General features: G+C 43.3%; 1 protein-coding gene across 1 annotated transcript in view; it reads right to left on the minus strand.

Moving 5' to 3' along the window:
- The window catches only part of LOC145348419 (ADAMTS-like protein 2), a 100,573-nt gene that overhangs the window by 65,306 nt on the left and 17,500 nt on the right, over window positions 1–17,767 (minus strand). The window contains exons 3-6 of the mRNA XM_080196633.1: window positions 7,061–7,136; window positions 6,232–6,334; window positions 5,427–5,572; window positions 312–435 (exon numbers count right to left, since the gene is read on the minus strand). Of these exons, the coding sequence (XP_080052759.1) occupies window positions 312–435; window positions 5,427–5,572; window positions 6,232–6,334; window positions 7,061–7,136 (449 nt within the window). The remainder of the gene's footprint in view (window positions 1–311; window positions 436–5,426; window positions 5,573–6,231; window positions 6,335–7,060; window positions 7,137–17,767) is intronic.

Here is a 17,767-nt window from a genome sequence, read left to right on the forward strand (position 1 = left end):
CTTGTCCTAATAGCTCTTTCCGTGACAGGCTGTCAATTTTTGCCTGATAACTTGACGCCCTATGAAACAGCTTGGGTCATTTTTACATTTAAATACACTATATAAAAGCCGACTGTTGTTCAGGTCACTCTGAGTCAGTCAAGACAACTCCCAACTTTCTACCTCTAAAACAACAAACTACATTAAGATGTTGCTGCACACGATGTCGCTAGGTCAATGACATCACCTCTTACCAAGACAGTTGTGGAAAACATCTCAGGAGTGAGATTCTATTAGTTTGAGCAAAACATATAGTTAGATCTCACACCTACCCAAGCGTGTGATTCCTCGTCGGTAAGTGCCCGAGATTCGGAAACAGGTGCTGCCATCACCACCGCACAGCCCACATTTATCCAGTCTTTTGGAAGAGTACAGGAGACCATCACAACCGACAGGCTGCAAAGGAAGACACACTGCATCTATTAGGGCTCTCCTGGTGAGATCAGTCATGATTATATTGAATGGTAGACTAAGCTCGAGGGGCTAAATTGCCTACTCCTGCTCCTAGTTCTAACGATTATGATTCTACAGGATCACCTTTGGCCAGGTGAAAAGCAAAGCTACATCCACTCCCTCTTTCCCCTATTTTATTGCCCCTTCTCAATTTTCCCTCTCTCCCACCTATTCCCCCTCCCCCCACATCTTCATCTGTCTTACCCTCTGATTTCAGCTTCTCTGCCCGTTTTCCAATCACACCTTTTATTCTCTCTATGAGCTGCCGTTACCAGCCTTTTCCCTTGATTTTGTGCCAATGACTGTTTCATTCCCTCACCCTAGACTATAAATATTTCCCGCTTTCTATGCCTTTTAGCTTTGACACAGGGTCATCTGGACTCGAAACGTCAGCTCTCTTCTCTCCTTACGGATGCTGCCAGACCTGCTGAGATTTTCCAGCATTTTGGGGGCAATTCTCCAAAAAAAGTTCTAACTGTTCAATTGGCAGGAAAAATGAAATATTAGTCATCATTGTTTTTTCATTGCGAGCTTAAACTCGAATCTCCCACATGCTGTGCAATGCAGAGGTCCGATCATGAATATCATTATGTTCGGTTGGGGGGGGGGGGGGGGAGGCGGGGGCAGGGCCTATTTACACGAGTCTGACAGTTCCGGAACGCTGCAAATGCACGGTGGCCCAAAACTGCAGTTTGCTGGCCAAATCAGGACCCCCGCGCTGCTGCTCCCCCTCCAGACTTCCACATGGCTCAATCGCGGCCCCCACGATTATTCCCAGGCCAGCCCCAACCTTCCCTTGTCTCAGAGCATGCCATTCTCCAGCCCTCCACCCCTCCCCCCCCGCCTCAGCAGTAACAAAACCACCTCCCCGCCCCCCCCACCCCCCAACCCAGCAGTGACACTCCGTCCCATCCCACCAATCACCCCTAGGCCCCACCCCCCCCAATCCCAACTCTTTGACACTGCTCCTAACCCTCCCCCCTAAGCACCACCCTGATGGGCAGTGCTGAGGGGCATAGGCTGGCACTGCCAGACTGCACATGCCAAGGGAGCACCACCCTCAGTCCCACTGGAGGGTCCTCCGATTGCCCCCCCCCCACCCCCCATTCACTCCAGAGGGGTTTCCCGCTAGTTCCCCAAAAGTGAGTAGCCACTCTAAACCCTGCCAGAGTGAAACTGTACTGGCGGGTGGGAGATGCTGCTATCAGGCCCAGAGAATGCAGTCCTGGGCCCACATAATCACATTGAAAATAGATTAAAATGACTTACCACTGGTTTCCTGCACAGGCACTGGATTTCTAGCAATGAGAGACACGTGTGCGTGGGAACGCATGCGCGAATCGACACACATGCGCATCTCCCAACCCATGAAAAAATTAGGTCAGAATGGGATAATTTTCATCCCCCCAACCCTTTTCTCTTTTGGTTTCAGATCCAGCATCTGTATAATTTGCTTTTATCCAACCCTACTCTGCCATTACAAGTCTATGACAGCAGGCCAAGAAATGAGATATTTGTAACATTACCCCATCTAAAAACTACTGGATGGTGGGTGAAGCTGCAGGAGACTGCATTAAAAGGGCAAATAGATTGTTGGTCTTTATCTCAAAAAGGAGGAAATGACATTTGCTCATATCCCATCTGGACTACTCTATTCAATTTTGGGCGCACCACCTCAAGGAGGAGATACTGGCCCCAGTTGAGCACAGATTCACAAATGAGGAGAACTGGCTGCATAAACTTGATTTGTGTGCTCTCCTGTTTAGGTGTGAAATCATGAAGTACGTATCAAAGAGACAGCAGTGGAAATCTGCCCCAAAAGACTGTGAGCTTTTGGTCAATTGAAGCTTCCAAGACCGGAGATGGATAAAATTTTTACTGGGCAGGGGTGCAAACATGGGAAGTGCAGGCCAGTCAGCCCCTCAAACCTGTCCCATCTCTCAATGAGATCATGGTTGATTCATCTCAACTCCATCTATCTGCCTTATATTTGTTTATATCCTGGGCTTGCAAAGATCAGAGTTAAAATCATTAATCGAGCCAATGTCTAATGCTTTTTTTGTGGGAGAGAGATCCACTCATCCACCATTTTACAAGTGTTTTCTAACTTCTCTCCTCAATGGCCGAGCACTGATTTTAAGGTTATGCTCCGCACCATAGATGCCCCCACTTGCAGAAAATGGTTTTCTCCCTATCTACCTTATTAATTCTTTTCATAATCCAATCAAACTTAACCATTAACTGCCTTTATCCCAGGAATACAAAACTCATTTTATGTAATTTCTCATGACAATCTAAACATTGAAGACCTGGTGCTATTCTGGTGAAGTGGCTGCTGCACCCCCCTCCTAGTAAGTCTCACAACACCAGGTTAAAGTCCAACAGATTTATTTGGTAGCACAAGCCACTAGCTTTCGGAGCAGTACCCCTTCATCAGGTAAGTGGGAGTTCTGTTCACAAACACAGCATTTAAAGACACAAACACAATTTACAAAATAATGGTTGGAATGCGAGTCTTTACAGGTAATCAAGCCTTAATGGTGCGGACAATGTAAGTGGAGAGAGCATTAAGCACGGTGTATTCTCTACAGCCAGGACAGTTAGTGAGATTTTGCAAGCCCAGGCAAGTCGTCGGGATTACAGATAGTGTGACATGAATCCAAGATCCCTGTTAAGGACATCCTCATGTGTGCGGAACTTGGCTATCAGTCTCTGCTCAGCGACTCTGTCATGTGTCCAAGGCCACCTTGGAGAACGCTTACCTGAACATCAGAAGCCAAATGCCCATAACCGCTGAAGCGTTCCCCAACAGGAAGAGAACACTCTTGCCTGGTGATTGTCGAGCGGTGTTCATTCATCCGTTGTCGTATCGTCTGCATCCCCAGTGTACCATGCCTTGGGACATCCTTTCCTGCAGTGTATCAGGTAGACAACATTGGCTGAGTTGCAAGAGTATGTACCATGTACTTGATGGATGGTGTTCTCACGTGAGATGACGGCATTCGTGTCGATAATCTGGCATGTCTTGCAGAGGTTGCTGAGGCAGGGTTGTGTGGTGTTGTGGTCACTGTTCTCCTGAAGGCTGGGTAGTTTGCTGCAGACAATGGTCTGTTTGAGGTTGTGCTGTTGTTTGAAGGCAACAGGTGGGGTGTGGGGGTGTTCAACATGTCATTGATGAAGACAAACATCACGCCAAGCCCATGACTTCCTGGGCTTGCAAAATCTCACTAACTGTCCTGTCTGGAGACAATACACATATCATTAACCTGTGCTTAACCCTCTCTCCACTCACATTGTCTGTACCTTTACGACTTGATTACCTGTAAAAACTCGCATTCTAACCATTATTTTGTAAATTGAGTTTGTATCTTTATATGCCCTGTTTGTGAACAGAACTCTTACTCACCTGATGAAGGGGCAGCACTCCAAAAGCTAGTGGCTTTTGCTACCAAATAAACCTGTTGGACTTTAACCTGGTATTGAGAGACTTCTTACTGTGTTTACCCCAGTCCAATGCTGGCATCCCCACATCATGACCTCCCTCCTAGACCAGGTATCCCTTCTTAAGATAGTGTCCTGAACTATATGCAGTAATCCAAATGTGGTCTAACCAGGGCTTTTGTATAGCCATAGCAAAACATCCTCCTCTTTGTATTCTAGCTCTCTAGTTAGAAAGACTAACATTTCGTTAGGATTTTTCATTTAGTTTGCAGTTGAAACACATTTTAGTGATTGGTGTATATAGATCCTGAAATCTCTTTTGAACTCCAGTATTTCTAACTTTCACTATTAAATAATACATCTATCCGTTATTCCTTCAAAAATCAATAGCATCACACTTACCTGTGTTGAAATCCATTTAGCAAAGTCTCACTGACTCATTTAATCTATCTACATCGCTTTGTAATTTCATGCTCTTATCTGCGCTACTTAAAAAGTCATTCTCCGTGTTATTGGCAACCTGAGAAATATAGCTCTCTGTCAGGTTACCCAAGTCATGAATAATAGTTGAGGTCTAAGTACAGATCCTTGTAAGAGAGCACTGTCACTTCCTTCCAATTAGAGTACAAATCCAATGTCCTCCTCTCTGCCTTCTGCCAAACCAATTTTGCACCCTAATAACATCAAAATCCACAAAAGTTCAACTTTAGCTAAAGGTCTTTCATGTGAAAATCATCAAATGCTAGTCCATGGTAAATATATCCAAAGACATTCCCTGTCTAGAACTTGAGTTACTTCCTTGTTATAAATCCATATTGAATCTCTCCAATCAGCTAAAATTTCTCCACGTTTAATTTCTTATAGATTAATTATACATTTGCAGTAAGTCCCCAGTAATAAATGCTAGGCTCACTGGTCTATAATTTCCTTGTTTCTCTCACCTTTCTTTAAATACCAGAATTATGTTTGCAATTCTCCAAGCTAAACAGACAGTTCCTGAATCATTAATTTGGAGGGTTATGATCCAAAGTATCTTATCCCCTTGAAAAGCCTACAATAGAAACCATCAAATTTTGAGAGATTTACCATTTCTACCACCTTTTTCTTATAATACAATTTCTGTGCTCAACCTATTAATTTCCATGGAATGTCAAATATATAATCCCCTTCCACTGTGAAAACTGAGACAAAGTTATTGTTCAACAGTCAAATTCTCAAGGGATATGGAACAAAAGTGGGTAAGTGGGAGTTGGGATACAAAACAGGCATAATCGAATTTATTAACAGAACAAGCTCAAAGGGCTAATCCTGTTGCTATGAACCAATTTCACACAAGTATAATGCCATTAGATTCAGAATCAAGATTTAAACGTGGAAATGCTACGGAGTGAATGGGTTTTCTGCTATCGCATTACACTGTCCATAATGGAAAGCTCATTTCCAGCACAGCAGATTTGATGAACGGTTTGAAGCTCACCCAAAGACATCCTTACCTCACATCGGCCAGTGATGCAGACACCCTGATAGGTTCTGTCCCTGCATGATGTTCCATCCTGAGCAGGAACCATCAACTGCCTTTCTCCGTCAGTAGTGGTGCATTGCAAATCGCATGGCTTGTTTGAAATATTAATGTAATCATCTGTTTAATAACCAAAAGAAAGAGCTGTTAACCATAATCAACATCCTGTCACTCCTCATGATATAAAGACAACAGGGGCCTCTTTCCTGCTTGTCGTGTTCGGTTGAGCTTTCAACAGTTGTCACCTAAAGCCTTGACGGATTTTCTGATCTGGGCACAAACCAAGGAATTACAAGAGACTCAATCTATGGAACATTACATTCCATGATGAGTCTCACCAGAACTTAACCTGTAAAATACCTCAGGATGGGTAAATATAGATCCATCTTAGCAACATAAGTACATCTGCTACATGTGAACACCCCACCTCCCCCCAAGCGTAAAGTTCAAAGGTTAGAGATATTGAAAAAAATTTGTTCTATCTTCTATTTTTAAAATGGCTCCTCCATGCAACCAGAATCACTTATGTGCTGTGTCTGTATTTTAAAATCAAGCTTGTAACACCTTATTTGTATGCAGTGGAACCCGGTGATAGTATCACTATATTTCCAGTGTAGTATACTAGTAGATACCTTACCTGGATTCAGTGAAACTCAGTGATAGTATCCCATAGGCCCACTGTCTGCAATATACAAGTAGATACCTTACCTGGATTCAGTGAAACTCAGTGATAGTATCCCATAGGCCCACTGTCTGCAATATACAAGTAGATACCTTACCTGGATACAGTGGAACCCAGTGATAGTAACGGCCATTGACTGCTTTGGCATTAAAAGCCGAACACTGCTGCTGCTTGAAGCTGACTCCATTGTTTGGACAGAGCTGTACAGAGAAATAAAAACAATGAACACAAAGATCTTGTGATTATATTCTAGCTTTCATGACCTCAGGATATCCTAAAATGCTTTCAGCCAATTAAGTCCTTCTGAAGTACTGAATGTTGTAGCCAAATTGCACACAGCAAGGTTCTGCAGTATGATAATCCACTTCAAATGATCTTGATGGATAAATATTTTTCAGGACACCAAGGAGATAGTGCCTTGGGATCTTTTAGGTCCATCCAAGGGGGCAGATGAGGTCTCAGTTTAACATCTTAGATCTGACAACACAGCACTCTCTTAGTACTGCACTGGCATGGAAGTGCCATTTTTATGCAATTTGACAGGGGATTTAAACAACTTTGATTCGGAGGTAACAGTGCTACCAGTTAAGCCAATGCTGATTAGATATGGCACCATAAGGTGCATCCCATTCAGCCAGTGCATGGCGCTTTGTTTGACCCCTGGATCTCATTATCATTTACAAAGTATTAGGTAGGTAAAGGCATACTCCAGTTTGTTGGGAACACAGTTCCTCTTAAGGCTGTAGTCAGTGACTGAATCCAGGTAGAATCCAAAACAAAACTCCAAGGCCGTGACCCCAAGCTTTGAAACATTGAAGATTTCCCATTGCTGTCAGTGGGGATGAGATTATCTTCAAGGAGTAAGACTGGGAGGGAAAGGGATGAGAGACAACAACAGCCAAAAATATATATCTAGAAAGCCTCACCTGGATTTGGCATAGGTGATAGCGTCGAGGTGATCCAGTGCAAAAGGTGCCGTTTTTACTTTGTAAAATTATACGCCTGCAAAAAAAATCCACGCTCCATTAAATATACTGTAATAGCTAATCCAATTTAACATTATTTACAAGATTATAAACACCACTGAGCTATAAATAACTATAAACTGAACCAGTGATGCACCATCTTATGGAAGATCACAAGGCTGAAACACAAACTCGTTTTCCTCCCCAGATGCTGCCTGACTTTGAGTACCTCCAACATTTTCTGTTTAAATGCAAACTTGAATTTTTGAAATCTGATTACCTGTAAATATATCAATAAATAACATCCAAATCACAAAAAAAATCCATTATATATATTAAGCAATTCAGAACAAAATGTTATTCTTTCTGAAACAATTGAATACATTGTAAATCCCCAAAGAGTGTGATTTTTTTCAGAAAGACCTAATACTGGGTCAGGAACTTGGAACTCAGTTTAGAAAGCTTGAATTTGAGCCATCTGACAGAGCTTTCTTCCTTTCCTTTTCCCAAAGATGCCTTGGTTCCATCCAAAAAGCCACAATCTAATCACACAACTCATCATGCTTCTTTTAGCAGCCCAACCCTGACTGGCCTAGCCTGTTCCTGCTCCAACCAAGTGTTTCCTTTGAACCCAAGACCCTCCCAGCCTCAACTTCAGCTTTCTCAACAATCACAGGTCCTTCCTGGTCTGTAAAGCAGAAATTGAAGGGAGCGAGAGAGCTATAGATATTGCACAAGTCCCTACTGCAGAAGAGGACATTCCAGACTATTGTTCAGTTGCTTCATACAGCTAGTGACTTGGGACAGCAACTTACATTTCTTGTTTTTCTATGCAGAGATGAGCGCTAAGCACAACAAATAGTTTTGGGAGATGCTCGAAGTGAAGGATCAGTCAAAAAGGGATTTAAAAGTCATTCAATGGCGGATTGAAGTAGAGGAAAAAGCAGAGGATTTTAAGGAGGGAATTCCAGAGTACCTTGACATGGTAGCCAATAGTAGGTCTACTGATGGCAGAATGGGAACAATTGGGATATGGGTGGTAACCCAGAAGAGGAGATAACAAGTGCATGGGACACACTCATGACCACTTAAACTCTAAGTGGGGCAGCAGTGGTTCCAAAGAAACTGGAAAGGTCACAGGGAAATAAGACAACATTCCAAAGGCATTGCAATAACTTGGTTAGCATCAGCTTTGAACGGTGGATGCCCAAAAGTTCTGGCCTCTCACGCATTCCTGATTTTCAGTCTACCATTGGTAGACCCTTATCTTCAGCTGCCAAGGCCCAAAAGCTCAAATTTCCTCAAACTTTTCTGCTTCTTTATCCTACTTTAAGACACTGCTTAAAATCTCTTTTGCTGCCCTCTCTCCCTTAATAAGGGTGATGTGGAGTGCCTTGAGATGTTCGGTATATTAAAGGCGCTAGCGATATCAGTGAAAGTTGTTGTTTGTTGATGTGACAAGTGACTGAACCGGCTTTAGTAAATGAATGAACAGAAAAAAAAAACGTAGGGGGCCACGATGGGGAGCCTTTCCCTTAGTAACAGACTGAATCCGATTGATTTTTGAAAGCCCAAACGAAAGGTCAAGAGTCACACCACAATGGTAAAGGAGGAAGTGAACTTTCACCTCAGCCTTTTACATATGAAAAAGACGGGAGGGGAGCCTTTATCATCAAAAAGGTCCAAAGGGGATCACTTACTGTGAGCAAATCACGCCATCGGAGGAGCTTTTCTTTGAAGCTGCAGTAATGCTTTCACAAACTATAATTTACATAAAGCCACCGTGATCTTCCTGCAAATTCCATAGGAGTTCCCACGCCACATTCTATCCTGAAAAACACTTTGTCCAGCCCGGTTTTATCTTGATTTTATATTTAAATATTTTTTTTTAAATCTTTCACAGATGAGGCGTTTGTGTTCCTTCAGGAAACAGACTAAGACGCAAGAGATTAACCTATGGCCTGTCTGGGAAGTGTTTTAATTTCTACTAATGTTCTGGTAGTCCTGCCATTGATTTCCATTTTGTACAATGTCTTTCACTTTTTAAAAAAAAAATCGTCCCATCATCTTAATATTCATCCATCTTGAGGACCATGTTGAAAATTCTGTTCAAATCACAAACATACAGAAACAATTGCCAGTCACACTAAAATAACATAGCAATAAAAACAGACAAGCTTGAATGGTTTACTTTATCATCATCCTTGGCCACTCTTTCCACAGGTGGTGCTGGTAAAAGATATTTTGGCCTTGGAGGGAGTGCAGAGGAGGTTTACTAGGCTGATACCGGAGTTGAGGGGGTTGAGCTATGAGGAGAGGCTGAATAAACTAGGCTTGTACTCGTTAGAGTTTAGAAGAATGAGGGGAGATCTCATTGAGACGTATAAGATGATGAATGGGATGGATAGGATAGAGGTGGAGAGACTCTTCCCGCTCAAAAAAGACAGTAGGACTAGGGGGCACAGCCTCAAGATAAAGGGGGGGCGGTTTAGAACGGAGTTGAGGAGGAACTTCTTCACTCAAAGGGTGGTGAATCTCTGGAATTCTCTGCCCGTTGAAGTGGTGGAGGCTGCCTCGCTGGGTATTTTTAAGACGCGGGTTGATGGGTTTTTGATAGGAGAGGGGATTAAGGGTTATGGGGAGAGGGCGGGAAAGTGGAACTGAGCCACGACAGATCAGCCATGATCTTATTGAATGGCGGGGCAGGCTCGAAGGGCTAGATGGCCTACTCCTGCTCCTATTTCTTATGTTCTTATGTTACCCTCCGGTATCTTTCTCAAGTGGAGTTTTATTTCTCCACAATGAGCGAGCTTAAAAAACAAATGTTGATGGAGCGAATCAGTGACAAGGGAATGGAATCAATCCCAAACTTTAACCCACGTCCAAGTGATCCCTGTTGGAAGTCACACACAGAAGAGAGTGAGTGGAAGCCAACTCTTTGATACAGTTTGGTACATGAGGGCTTTTCTTTTCCCAAAATAAATTCATTCAAGGGATGAAAGCGTTGCCAGCAAGTCTAACATTTGTTGACCATGTCTAACTTGCCCTTAAGGTGGTGGTGGTTAACTACCTTCTTGAACTACTGCAGTCCTTGTGGTGGCAAGTATATGTACAATGCTGTTAGGGAAGGAGTTGATCCAACAATAGTGAAGGAACGGCAATATATTTCCAAGTCAGGATGCTGCATTGCATGGAAGGGAACATGTAGGTGGTAGTTTTCCCACGTGACTGCTGCCCTTGTCCTTCTAGGCGGTAGAAGTCACAGGTTTGGAAGGTGCTGTTGAAGGAGCCTTGGCAAGTTGCTGCAGCGCATCTTGTAGACGGCACATACTGTTGCCACAGTGTGTCAGTGGTGGAGGGAGTAAATGTTTGTGGATGGGGTGCCAGTCAAGTAGGCTGTTGTGTCTGAGATGTTGCCAGGCTTCTCAAGTTCTGCTGGAGCGGCAATCATCCTGGCAATTGAGACTTGCTGTTGGTGGATAGGCTTTGGAGAGACAGGAGGCAAGTTATTCATCGCAGATACCCTAGCCTCTGACCTGCTCTTGTAACTGCAGTATTTGTATGACTGATCCAGTGCAGTTTCTGATTTATGGTAACCCTCAGAATGTTGATTGTGGGGATACTGCAAAGGTAATTTCATTGCATGTCAAGCACAGATGGTTAGATTGTCTCCGCATGGAGATTTCCTAGCACTTGTGCAGCACAAATGGTACTTGCCTTCACTAGCCCAAGCTGGAACATTCATCAGATCTTGCTGCATATGGAAACAGACCGCGTCAGGGTCTGAGGAGTCACTGATGAAGATGACCGATTGTCCAAATTTCCTCCACCCCTAAAAGTACTACTTTCAGACCTCGTACTGAAAGGAACGGGAGGGGCTTTCCTGACCTTTAGCTTGTAGGACAGTCATTAGATGTACTCGAGATCAGGACACTCCACAATATCCCAGCCACCTCCACATCTCTCCTTGCTGCCTCATTGAGAGAGCGAGAGTGAAAAGGTGCTGCAAATCTCCACTGTGACCAATAATGGGACGACAGTCTGTCCTCTCTCCATGCACAAATATAGAGGCAGCAAGAACCGCGTGGGGTGTGCACGTGGTCTGGCTTGGAGGGGGTGGGGGGGGGGGGGGGGGTGGTATTAATGAACAACAGAACTCCAAACCTTCTAATAAAGCATAATTTCATGATGTCAGTACAGACCATACACAGGAAATCTTACCCACTCACCCAATCTCTCAGATTCAGACATCCAGTTTCACTAGGCAGCATTATAATTCAGATTACAGAAGACCAAGATCTACATGCCAGATCCTAATACACTCACTACTGAATCAGCATCCTTCACCAGAAAAAATAATTATTTACAGAAAAGGTACCAGAAATCTCAAACAATCTCCCAAATCACCTTTTATTTTCCATTCAAAGGATGGATGGGGATGGTCAGCATTTATTGCTCATTCCTAATTGTCCTTGAGAAGATGGTCGTGAGCCTCCTTCTTGAAGTGTTGCAGTCCATGTGGGTACAACTACAGCCACAGTGCTGTTAGGGACAGAGTTCCAGGATTTTGATGAGTTGCTGCAATGCATTTTGTGGATGGTACACATTGCTGCCACCATGTGTGGTGATAGAGGGATTTAATGTTTAGATTGATGCACTCTATTCACCAAGCAGGCTGCTTTGTCTAAATGGTTCAAGTATCTTGAGTTTTGTTGGAGCTTCATTCACCCAGGTAAGTGGAGCTTATTGACTTTTGCCAAGTAAATGGCAGACATGCTTTGGGCAGTCAAGAGGTGAGTTATTCACCAGAATTCCCAGCCTTTAACCTGCTCCTGTAGCCACAGTATTTATATGGCTAAACCAGTTCAGTTTCTGGTCAATGGTAACAACCTGGGGGAGGTTGATGAGAGGTTTAGCGATGCTAATGCCATTCATTGTCTTGCGGAGGGGATCAGACTCTTACTGGTCACTGTCTGGTTACTTCATCAGCCCAAGCCTGAATGTTGTACAGGTCTTCCTGCACTTGGAGACTTTGTGCAATTCATAATTCCTCAGATACCTGAGCCAACGTTCAAACAATCAACAAATTTCCCACATTCTGAGTTTATGTTGGAGGGAAAGTTATTGATAAAGCAGCTGAAGATGGTTGGGTCTGAGACACTGCCCTAAGGAACTCTTGCAGAGATACCCTAGGACTGAGATGATTGACCGCCAACCAACACAACCATTATCCTCTGACTCCAATCAGTGGAAAATTTTTTCCCAACTGACTTTGGGTTCACTAGAATTCATTCCAGAGATTCACCACCCTTTGAGTGAAGAAGTTCCTCCTCAACTCCGTTCTAAACCGCCTCCCCTTTATCTTGAGGCTGTGCCCCCTAGTCCTACTGTCTTTTTTGAGCGGGAAGAGTCTCTCCACCTCTATCCTATCCATCCCATTCATCATCTTATACGTCTCAATGAGATCTCCCCTCATTCTTCTAAACTCTAACGAGTACAAGCCTAGTTTATTCAGCCTCTCCTCATAGCTCAATCCCCTCAACTCCGGTATCAGCCTAGTAAACCTCCTCTGCACTCCCTCCAGGGCCAAAATATCCTTGCGCAGGTGCGGCGCCCAAAACTGCACACAGTACTCCAGCTGCGGCCTCACCAATGCCCTATACAGCTGCAGCAAGACCCACCACATTAAGATTTCCACCCATATCAACATGACGTAACGTTGGTGAGGTTTGCAACAGATCTGGAGCAACATGAACCTGACGAAAAAAACCACATCAAGAGCACAGCTTTATATGGCAGGTGATGCCCACATGTCCACAGGATGGAGATGGAGGGTCCCCGTGTGTGTGTGAGGGGAAGTTCTATGTTTGAGTGCTGGCGAGCAGGGTGCCTGGAATACCGACATTGCTGGCTGGGTGGGCTCCCAGTAGTGTTGCGGCATGGGACACGCTGACATCATGGAGAATATGGTGCTGGCTGCACACAGCTTTACTCACCAGAACCAGCACTCAGGAAAAATGGAAAATGCCACCATCCTCTCATACCTGCACCCTTCCCCTCAAAAGTCCCACTTCACTCACTCTGCCTTTGTGAACTACCACCCACTCCAACAAGCCTGCCTTCTCCAAAAGTCTTGAAATGGGTTGCTGCCTCCAGGTCCTTGGACACCTTTTCTGTAACTCCATGCAAAAAGCTCTCCAGTTTAGTCACAGTGTTGAAATCGCCCCAACAGGGCAAATTACACACTCCGTGGCCGTAACCACGGCGAACCATCTCTCCATATTCTGTCCAACTTTTGTTATGGTCAAGCACACCATCCTCCTACAACCCCTCTCCCCTGTCGTCCAGCTCAGTGGTACCAGCTAGCTTCCCCAAAGACATTAACAGTCAGCTGCAGTGTGGGTTTGTAGGCATGTGTAGAGGTAGCAGGTTCACCTTCTCCGAAGGAACAGCCAGTGACCCATTTGCAATCCCACAGCATTCCTGATCACTTTTTCCCCCTGGTTATTTAAGTACTAAGTTCAATTTCATCAAGTGGAACAAAGGGATGAGAAAACGTAACCTCTGGGTTATTAATTCAATACCCATAACCGCCAGGATGCCATTTTGCAGTCTTGTAAATGTGCAGAGAGGGAGGGAAAAAACAGATGGTTATAAATTTGTGACCAACAGCAACAGAACCAATTCAGAATCTATTGCGACTGATGAAGCAGTACAAAGAAATTAATACCCCACAAAAAGGATTCACAGGCATCCTATTTTTCAGACTAAATGCAGCAACAGTAAAACTAAGAATTCCATCCCTTGCGTGAGTCAGTTGGTAAATTAAAACCAGATCTAGCTCAGGCAATGGTCCCTCTCTGCTGCTCTTCAAAAGTACCAAACCTATTCAAGCAGCAACTTTCAAGCATCAGGTTACAGACTTAGGTCACTGCTTGACGTGGGGCATGTTCTGCTGGGTAATGTGTGTCAGCAGACTGATGCAGAATGAAACACAACTTGACTTTAGTTGATCAATCATCCCACATAAAAAGTCTTTTAAGTTTCAAACAAGTACAGAATCACTCCTGGAGTAAATTAGCAAAACCTACAAACTCAGCCGCAAATTCATCCGATTTAGACCTGAAAGTTATTAAAATATTGTTTGAAATTTTGAACAAGCAATAGATGTCCCTGGTCCATATAACCCTTCTAAAGGACTGAAGAGGGATAGAAATGTAATGAATTATATAGTTGGAGGGGGAAATCCAGTAAACACTCATCCTTTAATAATTATTTCAGTCAGCTGTGTGCGCCTCAGTTGGTAACATTCTCACCTCTGCATTAAGTCCCAATCCAGAGACTGGAGCTCAAATCTAGGCTGGCACTCCCAGTTCAGGGTTCAGGGAGTGCTCGCTGCTGGGGGTGTTGTCTTTCAGATGAGATATTATTACCTTTGGCTTGGATATAAAAGATCCCATGGGATCTACACAGAGTTGCTGAGTGAGCAAGTCTTAAGGGTTCATTTATGTCGGCCTAGTTTTTCTTTCTTTGAATTTAGAAATCAACTAAAAATTACTCAAGTTAAAAGTTTATTCCAGCCTTAAACAGGGGTAGAGGGGCTCTCCGAACAGCTGCTGCTAGTTATTAGGTATTTGGCCTGACCTGGTTTTCAGGGCTCGAATCATTTGTTCTTCAGAAAGTATAAAAAGAGGGGTTCCACATTGCTACTTGGTCAGCAGTTTGTGCTGCTTTGAGTGGATAGTAGTCAGCTGGGAACTCGGTGAGGGAGGGGCGTGGATTGGATATGGGAGATGGTCATGTTGCAGGTTAGAAGTGTGCAGGCAGAGAGGTAACACATGACTGTGCAGCAGTCTGAGAACATGGCAGGTAGTGCAGGACTCCATCTTGCTTGCTAATTGGTTTTCCATTTTGGATGCTGGTGAGGGTGTTGGCTTTTCAGGCAAGTGCAGCCAGAGATAAATCCGTGGCACTATCGCAACTCATAGGGTGGTGATGGTGAACATAAGAAATAGGAGTAAGCCATCTAGCCCCTCGAGCCTGCCCCACCATTCAATAAGATCATGGCTGATCTGAAGTGTAACAGTTCCACTTACCCACTTGCTCCCCATAACCCTTAATTCCCTTATCAATCAGAAATCTACCTACCCGTGACTTAAACACGGTGGTGGTGGTAGGGAGGGAGAGGGGGGTGAATGAGAGAGGAGGGGAACAGGGATTCGATTGTCAGGGAATCAGATGGGCATTTCTGCAGCTATAAATCACGACTCCAGATGGTGTGTCATCTGCCTGGTGCCAAAGTCATGGATTGGCTACTGGGAGAGGGTAAACAGGCAAAGATCGTGATTTACATTGGGGTATCAATGCCATAGATAAGGGGAGATTCTGAGAGCAGATTTTTGTAGCGTTAGTAAGGAAATTGAACAGGCAATTGATTGCCTTTAAAAAATTATTACATAGTTTACAGCAATTATATATTCCTTCAGCACACAAAAACAAAATCAGAAAGTCAGTCAACTGTGGTTAACAAAGGAAGTTAGGATTGTATAAAATTAAAAGAAAAGGCCTACAAAGTTGCCCGAAATAGTCATAAACCTGAGGATTGGGAGCATTTTAGAATATAGCAAAGGTGGACCAAGAAACAGATTTTAAAAAGGAGGAACAGAATAGGAGTGTAAATTAGCAAAAAAAATATAAAAACGGATTACAAAAACTTCTATGCTTTGTAAAAAGGAAACACTATGTCAATTGCAGATCCACTACAGGAAGAGTCAGGAGAATTTATGATGGAGAATAGAGAAATGGCAGATAAGCTAAATAATTAGAGTCCACATCAATTCCATCTTCATTGGAGGACAATACAAGAAATAGAAATCTCCCAGAATTAGAGATCCAAGGGACTAGGAAGAATGAGGAATTAATGGAAATGGCTATTAGTAAAAATGTTGCATTGTAGAAATTGATGAGACTGAAGGTTAATAAGTCCCTGAGATCTGATATTCTATATCCCAAAGTATTAGAAGAGGGTGCAATAGAGATAGCATTAGTGATCATCTTCCAAAACTCTATAGATTCTGGAACAGTTCCCGCAGATTGGAAGGTAGCATAATGTCATCTCATGATTTTAGAAAGGGGAGTGTGACAGTGCTGTACCTTTAAACAAAAGGTATTTTAATTATCTTTCTCTGCAGGATACTTCAAGTGGGCCCTAACATTTTATTGGTGCCGTTTGTCTGTATTCTCGATGCTGCTGAGACAGTATAAATGACATCAGCTGGTATTTTACCATCCTGCCCAGCAAGGGAATTGGGGCAGATGAGGAGCAGACCACGGAAAGTTCTGTTGACTGGTGAGGTTTTACAGTTTCGGGACGAGCAAGGCTATAAAATTCCACCCATCACGTTTATCTTTTAATCTGGACTAATACAGGATCCTGTGGTTTTTAGTGTATCTTAGGATTGATGAGTGGAGCTTGATTGACAGGTTAGGTGATATGCCTCGGGACTTTTTTTTTTAAAACAGAGTATTCCAAGTTTTTTTAGTTGCTGCTAGGAGGCGGCAGTATCTCTTCTGCTTCTCTTCAGGGACTAAAAGTTCCATCACTGAGGAACCTCAGAATTGATCCAACATTCAAAGGACCAATTCCCAGCAGGTGTTAAAAAGCTGCAAATCCAATATCATGTCAGCTTACTTGTTTCTGTGCCAAGTGTGAAGAAGGACATTATGTCTATGGAATAGTGTTTAACTTGGAACAGCAGAGATAGTTAGCTGTTAGGAGTTATACTGTGTCATGGTTACGTTGTGTTCTTAACTAAGCCTATTTGATGAATGCTTTCTAGTCGGACACTTCAATTATTTCTGGAGTGAAGCACTCATGCCAAAATCAAATGTAAAACTTAGCATATAGGCTAGCTTTATAAAACACTTGAGTTTCTGGACTACGGCTTAACAGGAGAGAGAGAAAAAAAACTGGGAACTGTACACCTGTTAGCTTTACATCAGTAGTCGGAAAAACGTTGTTAAAGGCCATGATACGTGGACATTTATCCAATAGGGCTTGATCAACATGGATTTATGAACGACAAACCTGTTGGGAATTTTTCTGAGGATGTTACAAACAGAATTGATAAAGGGGAATCCAAGGGTGCAGTACACAGATATTTTCAGAAGGTGGTGAGCAAAATTAAAGCATGAGAAATATTAGGCAATGTACTGGCATGGATTAAGGATTGGCCAACTGGCAGAATACATGGTAACCCCTCTACCAATTTGTCCATTTGCCAATCAGCACTCTCTTCTCATGTACTTAGAGTTGATTCCCTGACATTGATATTCTTGCAACTGTCCTGATGAGCGCAAGATAAAAACTGTTAACAAATTTTTTTTTTAAGCAATACTCAATATATCAATAATTTGGATGTGGAGACCAAACATTGTTTTCTTTCCAGGAAGACACAAAGCTAGGTACAAAAGTGTTGTGAGGAAGGTGTAAAAAGGCTTCAAGGGCATTTGGACAGACTTAGTGCATGGGCAGGAACATTGCAAATGGAATTTAATGCAAAAAAAAGTGAGGTTATCCACTTCAGTAAGAGGAGCAGACGCACAGAATATTTCTTACATGAGAGATGAGAAAATATGCATCTGGATGCCCTTATCATAAGTCACTGA

The sequence above is a fragment of the Carcharhinus amblyrhynchos genome, chromosome 9 (genome assembly GCF_965287045.1).
Source record: "Carcharhinus amblyrhynchos chromosome 9, sCarAmb.v2.hapA, whole genome shotgun sequence".
Lineage (NCBI taxonomy): Eukaryota > Metazoa > Chordata > Chondrichthyes > Carcharhiniformes > Carcharhinidae > Carcharhinus > Carcharhinus amblyrhynchos.